At 46.2% G+C, this 17,945-nt stretch overlaps 1 protein-coding gene across 1 annotated transcript in view; it reads right to left on the bottom strand.

Annotated features, from left to right (window-relative positions):
- Window positions 1-17,945, bottom strand: part of SPEF2 (sperm flagellar and cilia associated 2) — a 1,083,747-nt gene that overhangs the window by 616,946 nt on the left and 448,856 nt on the right. Inside the window, exon 22 of the mRNA XM_085631001.1 lies at window positions 5,708-5,845. Within this exon, the coding sequence (XP_085487127.1) occupies window positions 5,708-5,845 (138 nt within the window). The remainder of the gene's footprint in view (window positions 1-5,707; window positions 5,846-17,945) is intronic.

Here is a 17,945-nt window from a genome sequence, read left to right as displayed (position 1 = left end):
GAGGGTTAGTAAGGAATCTGCTGCTATATAGAATCTCTACGAGATAAGATGTTACCGAAGGTAAGTAACATGTTCACCTGATAGAGACTTCTAGCTGCAGATTCTCAGCCTTCAAACAGATACCCAAGCAATACCTCCCAGTATTTCAATATGGATAAGGCAAAAAAATCCTGTAGGACCAAATGGGCAAGTCCAAGTGGGCAAGTGCCCGTCACGCTGGACCTGACTGTCCAGGCAGTAGTGCTTTGTAAACGTGTGCAACGAAGCCCACGTTACTGCTTGACAGATATCCAGGACAGGATTTCCGTGGGCACAGTGTTTGCAGCCTTGGCTATGGAAGGGTGAGAGCATAAGCCCTCTGGTTGTTGCTTTTTGGCCAATAGGTAGCAGATTTTGATGGAGAGCCCTATCCATTATGCTTAGCTTCTGCACCATCTTACTTTTCTTAGTTCAAACTTGTTGTTCGGCCACCGAGTACGCATGAGTGCAATCAAGGCAAAACAACATTATTTTTTTTTTTAGGTATAGCCTCCCCTCTTTTTTAGAGGGGGGAGGTAAAAGGTTGGCAGAGTGATGAACTGGTCTACATGGAAAGGAGTTACTATCATTGGTAAGAAGGATGCTTGAGTTTGAAGGACTGATTTGTCTGGGTAGAGGGTAAGGAATAGAAGATTTGCAGACAGTGCCTGTAATTCACTGACCCTCCGGGCAGATGTTATCACCATTACAAAGGCTATTTTGATGGTTAGAAGTCTTAGTGAGCAGTTATGGAGAGACTAAAAAAAAAGCACAAATCAGGAAGAACCAGGCTGAGGTCCCACTGGGGCATAAAATAAGGCACTGGTAGGTACATATGCCGGGGACCATTTAGGAAACTATGTACAATAGGGTATTTGAAAAGGAATGGCTGATCTGGCATCCGCTGAAATGCTTAAATGGCAGAAATATAATAATTTATCATTTACCAGAGCCCTCCTTAGTTTGCCCATGATTGTCAGAGGTCAAACTAAAGAGGCTGGGAAGCTGTGTCTGCCAAAGAAGTGGTGGAAAGGCCAGACCACTGGCAACTTGACTCACAGGGTCGGCGGGTACCGTGTCCTTGGCCACGCAGGGGCTGGAAAGCTTGCATGCCGTGGTGGCTGGGTGGGGCGAGAAGCTGATGGAAGCCCCTTCTGTGTCTATGAAAGGAGCAAAAGGTGTACTGGGGCTGGCAAAGGGCAATGGAAAGGCCCAAGGACCTGACCGTAGCTCTGCTATCTTTAAAGCACTCCAGTGCTGAATCTGCCATGTCTCTGAAGAGATGGCAGCCATCAAAGGGTATGTCCATCAGCGAAGCCTAATCCCCCCTGAAAAGCCTGTCAACCTCAGCCAGGGGTGGCCCCATAAAGCTATTGACAAAGAAACCGCTCTGCCTAATGAGTCGGTTCCAGCCCACATCGGATTGTGAACTTAACTGCGTCTCTCCTGTCAGCAATAATTGGCAGAGTATGACCCGGGCCTCCTCCGGAACCATAGGAAGCATCTGTACAAGCAAATTCCAGAGTGAATGGGGGTAACAGCCAAAAAGGCATGCGGTGCTCACTGAGCGCAGTGCCAGGCTGGAGGAAGAAAACATTTTCTTTTTAAATGTGTACAGCCTTTAGGATTTCCTATCCGGTGGGGTGGTAGGAAATGGGCCAGGATTTACTCGGTAAGTGGAGGCTTGGACCATCAAGCTCTTTGGGATGAGGAAGTTTCAGTCCCTGGAGCCAGGCAATAGCATAGGGCAATTGTCCTGTTCACAGGAGTCCCTGTGCAGGGCTTGAATCAGGCCCTGACAAGGACATATGTGAGCAATTCATTAAATGGGAGTAGCTGTTCTGAAAGTGTGACTCCCAGCTGAAGTCCCTCTGTCGAAATGTAAGTATTGACTGCCACAGAGGATAGTTTAAAGTCCAGGACCTAGGCTGCCTTCCTCACCACCATAGGAAATGAGGATCCCTCCTCCATAGACACGGTAGGAGGGGGAACCAAGCCAGTGTCTGGCAAGGTGTCCAGTTTACTGGGATCCGCCAAATCCTCACACCAGGTGTCCCCATTGGGCTCTTGGGGCTGGTATTGATAAGGGTACAGTGGCCCCTCCCAATCTTCCCCAAGTCCAAGCACATAGGAATAGGGCCAGGCTCCAGCTTGGAGGGCATGGCTCTAGTCTGCGTCGGACGAGCTCCCACCCGGCTCCATGTCGGAGGCAAAGAGGAGAATGGGGACAGTGCACCCGTAGGACACCGGCAGCACTGCAAGCGTCAGCAGAGGGGCAAGCACCGGGAAAAGTCTAGGTGGCTCAACCAGCGCCGGCCCTGATCCATCTGTGGATCCAAGGAGCCAGACTTGCGTCAAGGTCGAACCTGCCAGCAGACCAGTAGGGGACTCTACCAACTCTGTGGGGCCCAAATGTACTCCAGCTGGGACAGGCTGCCCAAATATCAGGTACATGATCTCATAAAATTCTGGAAGTTGAGCAGTGGTCGCTCCTGCTCTAGAAAACTCAGGTAGATGTGGAGATGGCCCAGGCGCAGGAGCAATCGCGGAGCCAGGCCTCGAGTGTCGATGCTCCCTTGTCTTGGCAGAAAACTATGACGGATGGGGCAAAGTCCATGATCTCTTTGACTTCTTGCTCTTCTTCTTTTTCTTGTGGAACATACCGGAATGGGACAACTTCGAATGCAATGAAGATCGATGGCTCCCGGATCGATCCTGGGATCTTACCTTTTATTGGGATTGAGACCGTTACGCATCGCACATCGAGTGGCAAGGAGCTTGAGGGATCACTCCCTGAAGGCCTTGGGGTGCATGGTGTAACAATCAACACAGGTCTTGGCATTGTGGTCACGGTCAAGGCACCAGAGACACATGAAGTGCGGGTCTGACATTTGTCCTTGAAAGCCACCGCAGGGATTGAATCCAGCCTTCCTTATTAACATCCCTGCCACACCAGGAGCCAGTCACAGAAAGGTGATTCATGGTGGCTCTCTCCGGATCTCCTCTGACTGACGTGGAAAGTAAAGTACTGACACCAGAGCACTGGAGTGGCACCCAAATAGGCACCATGCACGTCACTTCCTGCTCAGACAATGGTACCGGAGATATGTACTGCTCATGAAAAATGTCTGAACCATTCTGATGCCTGGGGATAATTCTAAGGTAAGGAATCTGAGGCTAGAAGTGTCTATTAGATAACCCTTTTTTATACCCCAGGGGTTGTCTTATCTTCATAAATAACTAATATTCACAACAATCTCACAGTCTTCATCAAACCACTTTTTCAACATGTCCTGCTATTTCTTGAGCTTTCTGAAATGTTCTTTCTCATTCACAAACACACTCCTGGCCTTTTCTAACTAACTTGGACAGAATCATGTGCTGGGCTTTATTCCTCTTAAATTCTCAAAGGATCTTACCCTATGTTATTATATAAAGCCATTCCTTGTGTATAATGTTGATCAGCACATCGCTCTGATTCCTTTCCCTGACAAAGGGGATCCTTCAGCGTATTGTTGTAGTACTCTACATGCTCATCAGTTTCCAGATTATATATCGTAGATTTCCTGTGCTTCTAAGGGGTTTAAATTAGATATTGAACTGTGGCTGAAGAGGTGTGTAGCAGCCCAATCCGTAACCAGAGTTTTGGGGTCCATCACGCCTTAAAATGTTGCCAGTAAATGCTATCAGCTGTCTTGTTGTAACCTCTGTTACACCCCTGGTGTCAAAAGAAAGGCTAACCTGTGCTCACTTTCCAACAATGTTTCTTCAAAGCACAACAAACGTTTCAGTTTCCAAGGGAGCTTCAAATCATCCAGCAGCATTTTCTTTGCTACCGTACTCCCTTCACTCATTGGCAGACCATCAACAATGCTTGAAAGCCCATAAAGCTCTTGTTCCACTATTCTTAAGTCACTGCACCCTCCTTGGCAGAAAAAAATCACTCTGAAGTCTTCTTCTCTTCTTCCTCCTGCCCTTGCCTTCACTTGGTAATCATGAGAGAGAATGGTTGCATAATTCATGATACCAGGCATACATTGCACTGAAAATGGTAGTCCTTTTGCTGACTCTGTATATAGTCTGATGCCCATTTCATGTTTTCCTTTTGTCCTATCGTCCAACTAGCCTAATTTCCTGCCCTATTCGTTCTTGATACGTACCACCTTTATTTGACTATGTAGGCACATGTAATATGACTGTGTGACTACTAATATTGTGTCATCAAAACTAGCTCCTAAGCAGTATAATAGTGACAAATATGTAAGCTATAGTATTATACAGACCATGCTATCACCATAGAATATTAGATTAAAACAGGTCAGATTTTCTATGGTAACAACAGATGTAACATTTTTAATGCCCTTGAAAATAAAAGCTCACATTTGATGGAAATATTGTCTTGATAAGCAAAGGTTGATTCTTGTTGTCCACCAAGCACCTTGTTCAGCTAGGACATAAAGGTTAACCCCTGCTCTGTGCACGTCTCACTTACCAATCTACCATGTTCAGTCAAAAGTAAAGCTGTAAAGAAACAGTCCTGTCTAATCAAGCTTGGCACCAACATAAACCATTCAAGATCCTGTCAATCGCGTGTCACACAAAATGACCCTCAGGGACTCGTAATCTTTTCTTAATGTGACATTTGTTCCTCAGATAAAGACCCATAATTTCTTGATTACCCATGCCACTTCTCAAAGATTCAAAGTTTAAGCATTATTTCACCTAAAACCTTGGTGGTCACGCCTGGCCATAATGGGCATGAATGCTACTGGGCAATATAGAGACGGGCTATATCGGTTAGTGAGGATGCAGACCCTACCATACTTGTTAACGGAGTTTGGAGAGCAGTTGTACCAATTACCAGGCATGTAAAAGCAGCCCCACCTTTTGTGGGGCGTGTGGCTACCTGACCATGCCTCATACCGGGCAACCTTGAGAAAGGCCATACTTGCTACTTTGCACGAGCAAACTTGTTGTTAGAAATTGTATGGACACTGGACATAACTTATGGGAGAATATAGAAAAACATACACATTTTGAGCTAAAAAAAAAAGGGCATGTTTTTATCAACTAATACAGAGCCAAACCTATATTTTGCCTTTCCTTGTAATTTTTAAACAGATGGTACGGGCTAGGAAGTAAAACACATGTGCACTTGGAAAGACTATGGGCCAGATGTAGTTAAATTCCATTTTGCGAGTCCTTAATAGCAATTTTTACCGAATCGCTATTAAGGACTCGCAAAATTGAATGTAGGTAGGAATCGCAAAAATATTTGCGATTCCTTATTATTCCTTTAATTGCGAATCGCAAATTGAGATTCGCAATCAAGGAATACCTTCCCATTTATTCTTATGGGCCACGAGGCCCATAGGAATGAATCGGATTTGCGCCCGCAATTTTGTGATTCCTTATTTTGCGAGTAGGTTTAAACTTACCTACATTGCAAGCAGCCAAATAGCGATCGCAAACGCTAAAATTCTGCGAACTTCAGCATTTGCGCTCGCTATTTGGCTTCCTACATCTGGTCCTATGTCGTGAGTTCTTATAATCTCATATCAAATAAAACTATATTTGCAAGATTCATTTTTTCTAGAACTGATCGTGATTTTTATACGAAGGCGTGAATGCCGATAAGTGCTTCTTAAAGCATCGGTCAAACATGCAGAGCAAACCCTGTTACTCGTACCTGCATCAGAGAGAAGAAGTGATTGAGGAGAATGCCAATATGGTCCTGCAGCCAGCCACTGTTGAGGATATGATTGCGCTCCTGCTCGGCTTCCTCCTTCCGGTTATCACAAATGTCCCACAGGCGATCTCTTAGGTCCTACAAGAAGCAACGGAGTTTATGAACAAGGTGCTTATGGACACCGATGTCATCACCAATAGCAATGAGCTGTCTGGGGCAATTTATCTTGTTCAACATTATTTAAAAAGTAATAAATAGTTGTAGCTAGTCTCCAAAAAGCACCTTCCAACACTGGGCCCTTTGTCATGTTGAATATAGACTATGCCTGGCATGGATGTAAGGATCAGTTATTGAGGGTGGTACCGACCCTGACTCAATCCCAGCTTCCTGCATCTACAGAGGCACAGAGGTTGGAACTTGTCATATTTATAAGTGTATCTGTATTGACCCTTTGGCATATACGGAGCACGGACCCGGTGATTCTGAACATATCGCACGATCAAGGCCATCGTTCCTTTCCTTTCTACACTTTACTCCATACCAACACTGGGTCTAGGCCAATATTGAGATCTTAGACATCTGACCGCATAATTACAGAATAAGAGAAAATGGAAAACTCTAATTTGTGTGGATTTTACTAAAATTACTGTTCGCAAGCCTTGAAGAAGTCCAGTTGGGACGAAACGCGTCGGCTATAAACTGGCTATGAATTGTATGCTGTAATTTTAAATGAAAAATCTGAATTACCAAATAAAGAGAAACTCATCTTCAAGACTTCGAAGTTTATCGTGAATCTTTGGGGATACATTACTCATTTGTTTGTTTATTGACTGTGACGAATAATCTTGTCCGTTATATCTGCATTTAAGTTGTGTGCTGAGCCACTTCTGTCTTGTGCATTTTTTGGGTGATACCAAATATTAGGGGCGCATGAAGGTCACGTCCCTGGCTTCTTGCACCACATCTCTTTTCATTTATAATACTGTATCACATTTTCTTGATTGGTGCAGTCTTCTCGAGTGCCCTGACCTTCTTATCTCTTCCATATCGTTATTATTTAAAAAGTAATAAATAGTTGTAGCTAGTCTCCAAAAAGCACCTTCCAACACTGGGCCCTTTGTCATGTTGAATATAGACTATGCCTGGCATGGATGTAAGGATCAGTCATTGAGGGGGGTACCGACCCTGACTCAATCCCAGCTTCCTGCATCTACAGAGGCACAGAGGTTGGAACTTGTCATATTTATAAGTGTATCTGTATTGGTTTTGTGGGGTTTCTCATTGTTTAACTGGAAATTACAATGCATTTCACATCTTGTAACATTACAGAAAGAGTGAAATCTCTGCCTCGAACCTTTGTTCACTTGGACTAATGGGGGGAGAATTCTTCTTAGTACAATCTGGGAAATCAACAATGCTTTACATTTTCAAAGTATGGGATGAGTGCTAAGAGGTTCAGTGTTTATGATGCAAACCTTCTCCGTCCGGCCTAAGCCTTGGTATAAAGACAGATATAGCGCTGTTGTGGAATACCAGGACATGGGTTCCTCGCACTCCTGGCTTCCCGGGATACCTCAGCCTGAATTCTTGTAGACCCTGACAACCAATATTTGTAGGAGACTCACAGTATACTGAACTCAAGCAATCATCATTTGAAATACATAGCATTCAAATGCAAACATTATTACTCCTATTATGAATACTAGCGTCCCCACTAGCCCTGATTTCTTCTAGGTGCTACATGAGATGGCCAGACCCATTCCAACGTAACTAAAAGATTAAAAATCCATAGGGTAAATTAAGCTATAAATAATCTAAAACATTCATAAATAAAGAAAGTATAGACAGGCATTCGTTTTGAACATATTAAATAAAAAAATCCATATAAATAATGAGTACATATATGATCTACGTACAATAAGCATGCCTTGAACTATCTTATAACTACATCCTCTCGTGGGTATTACGAGATGTACATATTCACATATTTAACCATCCCGTTTGTGAGACAAGAGTTGTGCTTAGTGAGCCATGTCTCCAGAATCGAAGGCACCCCCGTTTCTGGGTGCCTTTAGCTGCGCCCGCGGTTGGAGGTGCGTTTGGGGTCATGAAAGCAAACATAAACATGTTAGTCTTATTACCAACTTCAGGGCCTCTCAGCTGTGGCTCGAAGCTGGACTGGTAATGTTTCTCAGTCTCCTTTCATCTAAACCGTTCATATTACAATGTTTACACGGGGACGGGATCAAGAGAATCAAACCGTGCCTTTTGAGTGTTGTTACGCTCAACAAGGCTGGATTTCTACCTTCGCATTTTTTTTCTAAATTAAATAAAATTCAACTCTCAGTTTTTTCGTTCTGACGGCTTTGTGAATAAAAATGAACTTCCCTTTTACTGCATGAGGGCTGTGCAGCGGCATGACCGAGGGCACCAGAGCACCTTCCGACGTTTCTGTCACTGCTAAAGCCACCTTTTCTGTGATCACACACTCTTTTCTGACTGGTTTTACTGGCATTTGAATCTGGGATACAGCAAAACAGACCCCTGTGCATGTGCATGAACCCCTAAAACTTGGTAACAAATGGATGAATGTCAGTTGGCATATGTAACCTTTCAGTAAAGCCGTGGGTGAAAGCCATACTCGACCTTTTTAGAAGTGCATAGGTACAGGAAAAAGGTGCAATGTGTAGTGTGAAAGCCAAGCACATGCTGATAATTGTTTAGAAATACAAAATGCAACTTGTGTTTCTCTACATCTGCACTGTCATGCATCTGCATATACATTTGGAAGTGACCCGATTCGTTGAGCACATAGAAAGAACTTACAAACCTCATTAGGCAGAGCCCACCAGACTGCATGGTGTCTGGTTGCAAAAGACATACGGTCAGTTTCCAAAATCTTACAGTAGGCTTAAAGCTCACCCATTTCTCATCTCAGCTTGGCTTTATTGTCACTCTCATTTGCTTGACTCATATACGGTCGCTTTCCTTGTCCATCTTGTGCTTGACCCTCCCCCAGAGCAGAGCCTCTTTACTTCCACTGCTAAATTTTATGGAACTGCGTTCAGAACATGCCTTAGGTCATGCGCTTTTACTTGCGAGAGATATTGGGGAATATTCTCAACATTCGGTGAAAACTAACGCTAATCGCATTTAGAGTGTGTTTTTTTAATCGCCGTGTTAGCGGTGTATTCACAACACGCCGCTAACAGGCGATAGTTTCATTGAACGGTGGTGAAAACTGCTGCTAACATCAGCGCAAAGGTGATAGGAAATCCGGCGTTAGCGGGCAAAAACTACCAATAGGCTCATTAGTGGCAAAAAAACTCACGTTAGCCAGCCCAACATGAGTTTTTTTGTCTCTAATGCAAAAAATAGCCTGTTAGTCAACACCAAATAGTAACTAGGTATAAAAACAAAAAAAAATGCAGAAAGGAGGAGCCTGGGCCAAGTGCAGCACACATCAACAACCCTCTGCAAACCAGCCTACATCCAGGATGACCAGGATGAGAGCCTGGATGCCTTGCTGGAACTGCGTTGGGAGCCTGGATGCCTTGCTTGACCTGTGCCTAGAGCCTGGATGCCTCGCTCGACCTGCGCCTGGAGCCTGGATGCCTCGCTCGACCTGCGCCTGGAGCCTGGATGTCTCGCTGGACCTGCACCTGGAGCCTGGATGCCTTGCTGGAACTGCGTCTGGAGCCTGGAGTGGGATGCAGAGGAGCTGTGGAGTCGATGACACGCGACGGTAGACATTGAGGTGCCACGATTGCATGTACCTGGTGGTGAAGTCTGGCAGGTCGCGTGGAGACATGTTGCTGACCTATGTGAGGAGACCGACTTGTGCACCTTGGAGCTGTCAATAGTAGAGGAGCTCCTGCGCCCCAACGTAGGGAGGTCTGCATCGCATACTACGATTCACCACTACACCGGGGTGCACGGACGGGATTACCAACGGTGGGTGCCGCCTCTCTGCATCACAGGCCAGATGATGTTGGGCTGGCCGGATGCTGTAGAGGGTAAGGCCTCTCAGCTGTGCCGAACTTGTGCGGCGGGAGCGCTGCAACTTTACGCCTAAGGGTGCCCTGCTGCATCAACTGCATCGGGAGGTTCACCACCGGACTTGGCGGTGACTGCTGTACCCAGGCTTGTGAAATCCCTCCTGGCTGAGGCTCCTTCAGGCTGAGTCACAGATTTGGAGAGAGTGCAGCGGATTGCGCCACAGTGTCAAAGTCCAGGTAAGGAGAAGGTTGGACGTGTAGCGCAGGATGTCTGAGGGTCCAGTCCCCCAGGCCTAGCACACGTAGATGACGCACCCCCAGTGTCGGCTCATCCGCTATGGCGGAAGAGCGTCGCCCCACTGCTTTCAAGTAGTGCAGAGGAGGAACAATCATCACATGATGATAACTTACTGATGTATCCAGCTATGTTTCCCTTGCGGGTGGGAGGGTGGGTAGGACTGCTCCAAGCATGGGTCAAGGCACGGGCGGATTGGCATGCCCACTCAAGTGTGCAATGACTGTTTGGTAGGCCCACTCAGGCCGCCCAAAGCAGTCATGCGCACTTCCCTGTTCGTAATGCTGGCCACATTACAGCCTGCATGGAGAACATGCCCACCCCTCCAGCCCCTGGCTGCATGCCTTGTCCCGTTGCCAATTAACAATCCCACCGCCACATCGCAGCATTGTGATTGGCTCAGGGGAGGAAGCCTGGCTGCCTACTTCCTGTTCCTGGAAGCAAAAGCAGGAGAGCAGGAGCAACGAAGAAACGTGACCCGGCTTCGAGGTAAATCTTACCTAATTACATTTTCACAACACCCGCTCACACACACATCCCCTCGTCCACGTCCCATCCAGTGTTCTTTCCAGCGTTTGCCACCTCACAGCTGTCCAGCCCCCCCAGCACTTCTCTATGACGGCTGCTGTGCGCCCATGCACAGCGGGCCATACCACCCGTGTGCCAAAGGCATATACGTGGTTGCGTTGCATGCCATAACATCGCATTCCATGCATACTAATAGTAGGCACATTGCAACAGCAGAGTAGATGTTGCATAGCGGAGACATCAATATTACTATTCCCACAAAACACACCGCAATTTTCATATTTTACCCGAAACACATAACCATCCGAGAAACTTTAAATTACCCCATTACTGACCACACAATGAATTGTAATCAAATGCAATGTAAAGGCATCTGCACTGTTGGAGTTGCGTTGTTAATGATGTACTTTGCCAACTCTGGTACCATATCCGGCACCACCAGTAAAGCCACTATCGTTGTAATTCCCAAATAAGGGAAAGACCCAACACAAGTCAAAAATTACAGACCAATCTCCCTAATTAATCTGGATGCAAAGATTTACACCAAGATTCTCTGTAAGAGACTGGAGCCTCTTCTTCCTCGACTAATTGGGAATTCACAAGTGGACTTCGTGAAACAAAGACTATTCAACGATAACACCTGGCTTCTTTGCCATATTATTGAAAAGGCTAAATTGGCCCCCTCTGAAACGGTAACGGTTAACCTCGATGCTAAAAAAGCATTTGATAGGGTCTCATGGACTTTTCTCCATGAAGTTCTTAAGTAATTTAATTTAGGAGATATCTTCACCAAAATGATCATGGTGTAGTGGTCCATCAGCTAAGGTAAGGTCTGGTGTTTAACTTTACTATGCTTTAATCTACAAAGAGGCACGAGGCAAGGCTGTCCCCTCTCCCCCTCATTATTCATCCTAAGCCTTGAACCCTTACTACAAAAGATCAGATCTAGTCCCCACATTCATGGTATTGCCTTCAATAATCTCAATGTGAAAGTCACAGCATATGCTGAAGATATCTTAATAATGTCTGAAATGGCTACTCAATCTATACCTGCCATACTCCAGACCATTAAAGAATACACCCTAGTCTCTAACTACAAACGTAACAAAGACAAATCTGAAATCCTTGCTCTGAATAGTCTCCACTCCAAGGCCCTGTTTGCTGAAACAGGTCTTATCTGGCAACCGAAATTTGCTAACTATTTGGGTTTGGAGTTCAACTCTGATTTATTGAAATCCCTGAAATATAATGAGGCACTTACTGTGAGAAAGGTAGAATCCCTTCTTGAGGGCTGGAACCCTAAATTCCTGACGTGGTGGGGCTGAGTCGAGACCATCAAAATGATGATTGCCCCCATAGTCAATTACCTTGCAAATATGCTTCCTTTAACTCTATCGGAGGAATTTCTACGAAAGATCGACAAACTATTAAATACATTTCTTTGGCAAAACAAAAGACCAAGAATCTTGATAAAAAATGACGTCTCCCAGTTCACCTCGGCAGTATTAATCTAGTGGATTTCAAGAACTATCAAACCGCCTTCCTGGCCAAACAGGGCTCACTTTGGTTCACTCAATCTCAGGACTACACTCCCACATGGCTAGTGGTAGAAAACAAGCTTCTAGGGGACTCCACCCAATCTCTCTTCTATCCAGCAACCTCGAACCCCCGTCCTCGGGTAAATATATTTTCTATAACACCAAAAGGACGCTCCTCAAAATAGATAAAAACCTAGAAATACCGATCTCTTACTCGAATATGACCTCCCTTTGAAACAACTCTAAAATCAGAATCCAAGGCTCCCCAGCCTGCTGGTCTCACTGGGCTTCCAAGGGTATTAACTTCGTGAAAGACCTAGAGCCCTCCCAAAAAACGCTATCCTTTAGATAATTGAAAAAGCGCTTCAACCTGCAAAACATAGATTTTGAAGTTTAAGGTTGCTCTATCTAAACAATCTAAACAAAAGCTTTCAAACAACAACCCTTCCCTCATCAAGATCATCCTATCCTTAAATAAATCCGACCACCAGGCCTCCAAGCTCTACCATCTTATACAACCGAAGTCCTCCACCACATCCTTCAGACTCTAAACTAAATGGGATCTCAATGAAACGATTACGTCACAATCTTGGCATCAGATATGGAGGTCAGTGGTCTCATATAAAATATCCCGCTTCCTTGCCCAGACAAAATTATGGTTATGGTTATTACATAGGACCTTCTGGACCCGGTACGCCTCCACAAACTCTCCCTAACCTAGAGCCCTCCCAAAAACCGCTATCCTTTAGATAATTGAAAAAGCGCTTCAACCTGCAAAACATAGATTTTGAAGTTTAAGGTTGCTCTATCCAAACAATCTAAACAAAAGCTTTCAAACAACAACCCTTCCCTCATCAAGATCATCCTATCCTTAAATAAATCCGACCACCAGGCCTCCAAGCTCTACCATCTTATACAACCGAAGTCCTCCACCACATCCTTCAGACTCTAAACTAAATGGGATCTCAATGAAACGATTACGTCACAATCTTGGCATCAGATATGGAGGTCAGTGGTCTCATATAAAATATCCCGCTTCCTTGCCCAGACAAAATTATGGTTATTACACAGGACCTTCTGGACCCGGTACGCCTCCACAAACTCTCCCTAAGAGAGACTCCAACTTGCTGGAACTGTAATGACCCTATGGGAGATCTCCCTCACCTTCTCTTTTACCGTAGAGCAGTCGGTCAATTTTGGGATTCAGTGGTTAGCTTTATTCACTCTATCTGCGGAGTTCTTCTGGAGAGATCTTTTTTAACACTACTAAAGGGATTTTTAGATCCAAATATCAGAACCCGCAACAACAGTCTATTACTTGATACCCTTCTTACTGCTGCCTGAAAATCTATTTTACCTTACTGGATGAACACAACCACCACCACCTCCTTTCGCCCCTGGCTAAACTGGATCTCCTTTCTGAGAGGGGCAGATAACACCTCATTACAAAACTCTTCGTTGATTATCTGTAACTCCCTTAATAACTATTCACCACTTCCAAACCACTGTGATTCTCTATTTTCCACTCCCTATACTCTTGTACACCTTACCCCTCTTGCATGGGTACAAATATTAGAGATATTTGGAACTGATACCACCACCTTCTAAAACACTAGCTGAACTCTTGGATTGAGTGGAGGATAGGATCTGGAATCCACCTGCACTTATATACTCTAATATTTCCTTGGATTTTACACACTGATAGATGTGTTTTGTCTCTATACCTACTAGTGCCCCTTGTTTCCCCTTTCATCTTACTCCTTTTACTTTACTTTTATCACTTAATTTTACAACATATCACACATCTTATGGGTTTATCTATTCTCCATATGTTGTTTTGATCTAACTTACCACCGGTTACCTGGATTTTGGATAATCTAGACCCTCAGGTCACGATCAACCCTCCAGGATTCTAAGCATCTGAACTGTATATCTTAAACTGGACCTTTGTATTCTCGGATTTTCCTTTTCTCCCTGATAATTTGTTTATGAAAAATTGCTCAATAAAATTCTCCTGAAATTAAAAAAAACCTTTACACAGGCTATATTTGAATTAGTGACAGTAAAATGACTAAAGTTTCAGAGACAGAGCCAAAATTAATGGCTACAAAGTCTTTATGTCAGAACTACTGCAACAGACCACAAAAAGAAGAAACAAATCTCCTTTAAATTTCAGGATGTAAAAGCTTCAGGCATATCAGGCACCAGAAAATCCCTTTAAGAGGGCGGCAAGCAGCTGAGGAAGGGGGGCGTCAATGAAGGAAACGCACGCCTCCTCAATACTTCCCTCAGAGCCCTGCAGACGGAGAGGAGTGCCACTGAGGAAACAAGATAGAAGCCTACCGCACTACACACAGAAAGGCTCCACAAATCTCATTGCAGATTCCACAGAACATAAGGAAGGTTTGCCTCAAGAAGCAGCAAAAACAAACTCCCCTATCGGCAATAAAGAACAAGTTACTTACCTTCGGTAACGCTTTTTCTGGTGGATACAGTATCTGCCTGTGGATTCCTCACCTTGTGAATATCCCCTGCGCCAGCATTCCACGGAACTTTTCTTCCCCAGCATTCCACGTCGACGTGGGCGACGTCATAATACACCGGCTCCGCTCGCGACTCCGATCGACGTCACCGGAGCCATAAGAAGCCCACGTCGGCGTGATGACGTCAGTTCCACCCATTTTTTCCCTGTGCCTTCGAGGCGAACAGGTGGACTAACGACAGACTCAAAGTATACACAGTATACAATACACCAACACATATGAATAGCATACAAAGGAAAAGAATGCTAAATAAACAAGCATTTCCTACAAATGCACAACAAAGCATAAAAACATATCAACAAGACCCATTTCATGGTATACAAAGGTGGACAACGGGGAGACGGGTGGGTCAGTGAGGAATCCACAGGCAGATACTGTATCCACCAGAAAAAGCGTTACCGAAGGTAAGTAACTTGTTCTTCTGATGGATACATCTGCCAGTGGATTCCTCACCTTGTGAATAGATTCCCACAGCAGTCCAGACTCCCGGAGGAGGGTGTCCACCTTCCTATACCAGAAAGTCTTGCAATACAGAGCGCGCGAAGTGGCCCTCCCTCCTCATCTCAGAGTCCAAGCAATAATGCTTTGCGAAAGTATGGAGGGAGGCCCAAGTCGCGGCCTTACAAATATCTGCCACAGGAACACCCCGGGCCAAAGCAGATGTAGATGACTTAGCTCTAGTTGAATGAGCTCGAATGCCCTCAGGAGGAGTCTTACCAGCCAGGGCGTAGCAGATCTTGATGGCAAGGATGATCCATCTTGACAGCGTGCGCTTGTGCACCGCCTTCCCCTTAGAACGACCAACGTAGCCAACAAAGAGCTGGTCATCAAGGCGAAAGTCCTTGGTTCTATCCAGATAAAAACTGACAGCCCTCTTCGGGTCCAAACGATGGAGTCTTTCCTCCTCTTTGGAAGGGTGAGGAGGAGGGTAGAAAACAGGGAGAGTAATGGACTGCCCCAAATGAAACGGAGTGACTACCTTTGGCAGGAAAGCAGCCCTGGTCCTGAGAACCATCCTTTCAGCATGTAAGGTAAGAAAAGGAGGTTTGGAACTAAGAGCTTGAAGCTCACTCACCCTCCTTGCCGAGGTTATGGCTACAAGAAAAACCACCTTAAAAGATAACAGCCTCAAAGGACAAGTATGAAGAGGCTCAAAAGGGGACCCCATTAAAAAGGTTAAAACAAGATTAAGGTCCCACTGAGGCATTACAAATGGAGTAGGAGGAAACATGTTTGTAAGGCCCTTGATGAACCTCAGAACAACCGGAGATTTAAATAGTGAAGGTTGATCTGGGAGTCACAGAAATGCCGACAAGGCCGAAAGGTAGCCCTTGACCGTGGCCACAGCAAAACCCTGCTGAGCCAAGGAAAGAGCAAACTGGAGCACATTGGACAGACGGGCCTTTAAAGGATCAATGGATCTCTCTCCACACCACTTTACAAACTTAGACCACCTGTAGGAGTAAATGGACTTGGTGGAGTGTCGCCTGGCCGATAAAATAACGTCCACCACATCAGGTGGGAGAGAGAATGAACTCAGGTTGCCCCGTTCAATCTCCAGGCATGAAGGTGTAAGCTCTGGAGGTGGGGGTGTAGAACCTGCCCCTCCGACTGCGAGAGGAGGTCTGCCCTCAGAGGGAGACGGAGCGGAGGGCACGAGGAGAGGTGGAGAAGATCTGTGTACCACACCCTTCTTGGCCAATCCGGGGCGATCAATATGACTTGGGCCCGGTCTTGGCGAATCTTCCTCAGAACCCGAGGAATCAAGGGTATAGGAGGAAACGGGTAAAGGAGTCGTGAGCCCCAACTCAACTGAAACGCGTCCCCCAACGCCCCCTGCAACGGATACCGGAGACTGCAGAATGACGGGCAGTGCGCGTTCTCGAAAGTGGCAAACAGATCCACCCGAGGAGTTCCCCACATCCGAAAGACGTGACGAACCACCTCCGGAAGGAGCCTCCACTCGTGGTCGGCAGAGAACTGCCGACTGAGACTGTCCGCACGCACGTTCAGAACCCCGGCCAGATGATTTGCCAACAGACAAATCTGATGGTCCTGAGCCCAGGACCATAGACGCAGGGCCTCTCTGCAGAGACAAAGAGACCCTACTCCTCCCTGTTTGTTTATATACCACATCGCGGTCGTGTTGTCCGTCAGGACTTGAACAGACTGACCGCGAAGGGAAGGGAGGAAGGCCTTGAGCGCCAAACGAATCGCCCGCAATTCCAGAAGGTTGATGTGAAGCAACCTTTCCTCCGGAGACCAAAGTCCTTTGATCTCCAGATCCCCCAGATGCGCACCCCACCCTAAAGTGGATGCATCCGTTATCACTGTGGCCACCGATGGAGGTAGATGGAAGGGCTTTCCTTGAGACAGATTGCCCTCCACGCTCCACCAAGACAGATCCGCTGCAGCTTCTCTGGAGATCTTGATCGACTCCCCGAGATCCCCGTTGTGCTGATACCACTGCTTGCGGAGGCACCACTGGAGCGCCCTCATGTGCCAGCGTGCATGGTTGACCAACAGAATGCAGGAAGCGAACAGACCGAGCAGGCGAAGGACCTTCAGAACGGGAACAACCGCTCCATTGTGGAATAAAGGGACCATCTCCTGAATGTCGAGAATCCTTTGAGGAGGAGGGAATGCTCGACACACAGTAGTGTCCAGTACTGCCCCTATAAACAGGTTGCGTTGAGAGGGCACCAGGTGAGATTTGGGCACATTGATCGAAAAACCCAAGTCGAATAACAGCTGAGATGTCACCTGCAGATGACGCTGCACCATCTCTGGGGACTCTGCCTTCAGAAGCCAGTCGTCCAGGTAAGGGAAAACCGGGACACCTGACCTCCTGAGATGAGCAGCCACCACCGCCATCACCTTGGTGAAGACTCGAGGTGCGGTAGTAAGACCAAACGGGAGAACCGCAAATTGGTAGTGTTGCGACCCAACCGTAAACCGGAGATACTTCCTGTGCGACTTCAGGCTTGGGACATGGAAGTACGCGTCCTGCAAGTCGAGCGACACCATCCAGTCTCCTTACTGCAACGCTTGAAGAACCTGCGCAAGGGTCAGCATCTTGAACTTCTCCTGTTTCAGGTAAAAGTTCAAGATTCTGAGGTCCAGTATCGGACGCAATCTGCCGTCCTTTTTGGGAATCAGAAAATACCGGGAGTAGCATCCCTGACCCCTTTCCTGCTCCGGAACCACCTCTATTGCACCCTTCTGAAGCAAGGCTAGAACTTCTTTCTGCAGGAGAAGCAGGTGGTCCTCCGAGCAATAACCTTGGCAAGGAGGGTAAGGGGGAGGAAACTCCCGAAAGGGAAGGGCGTACCCAGT

The sequence above is a fragment of the Triturus cristatus genome, chromosome 2_1 (assembly GCF_964204655.1).
Source record: "Triturus cristatus chromosome 2_1, aTriCri1.1, whole genome shotgun sequence".
NCBI lineage: Eukaryota > Metazoa > Chordata > Amphibia > Caudata > Salamandridae > Triturus > Triturus cristatus.
Note: the sequence above shows the minus strand (reverse complement) of the source record. Positions and strands in the feature narration are given on the sequence as shown.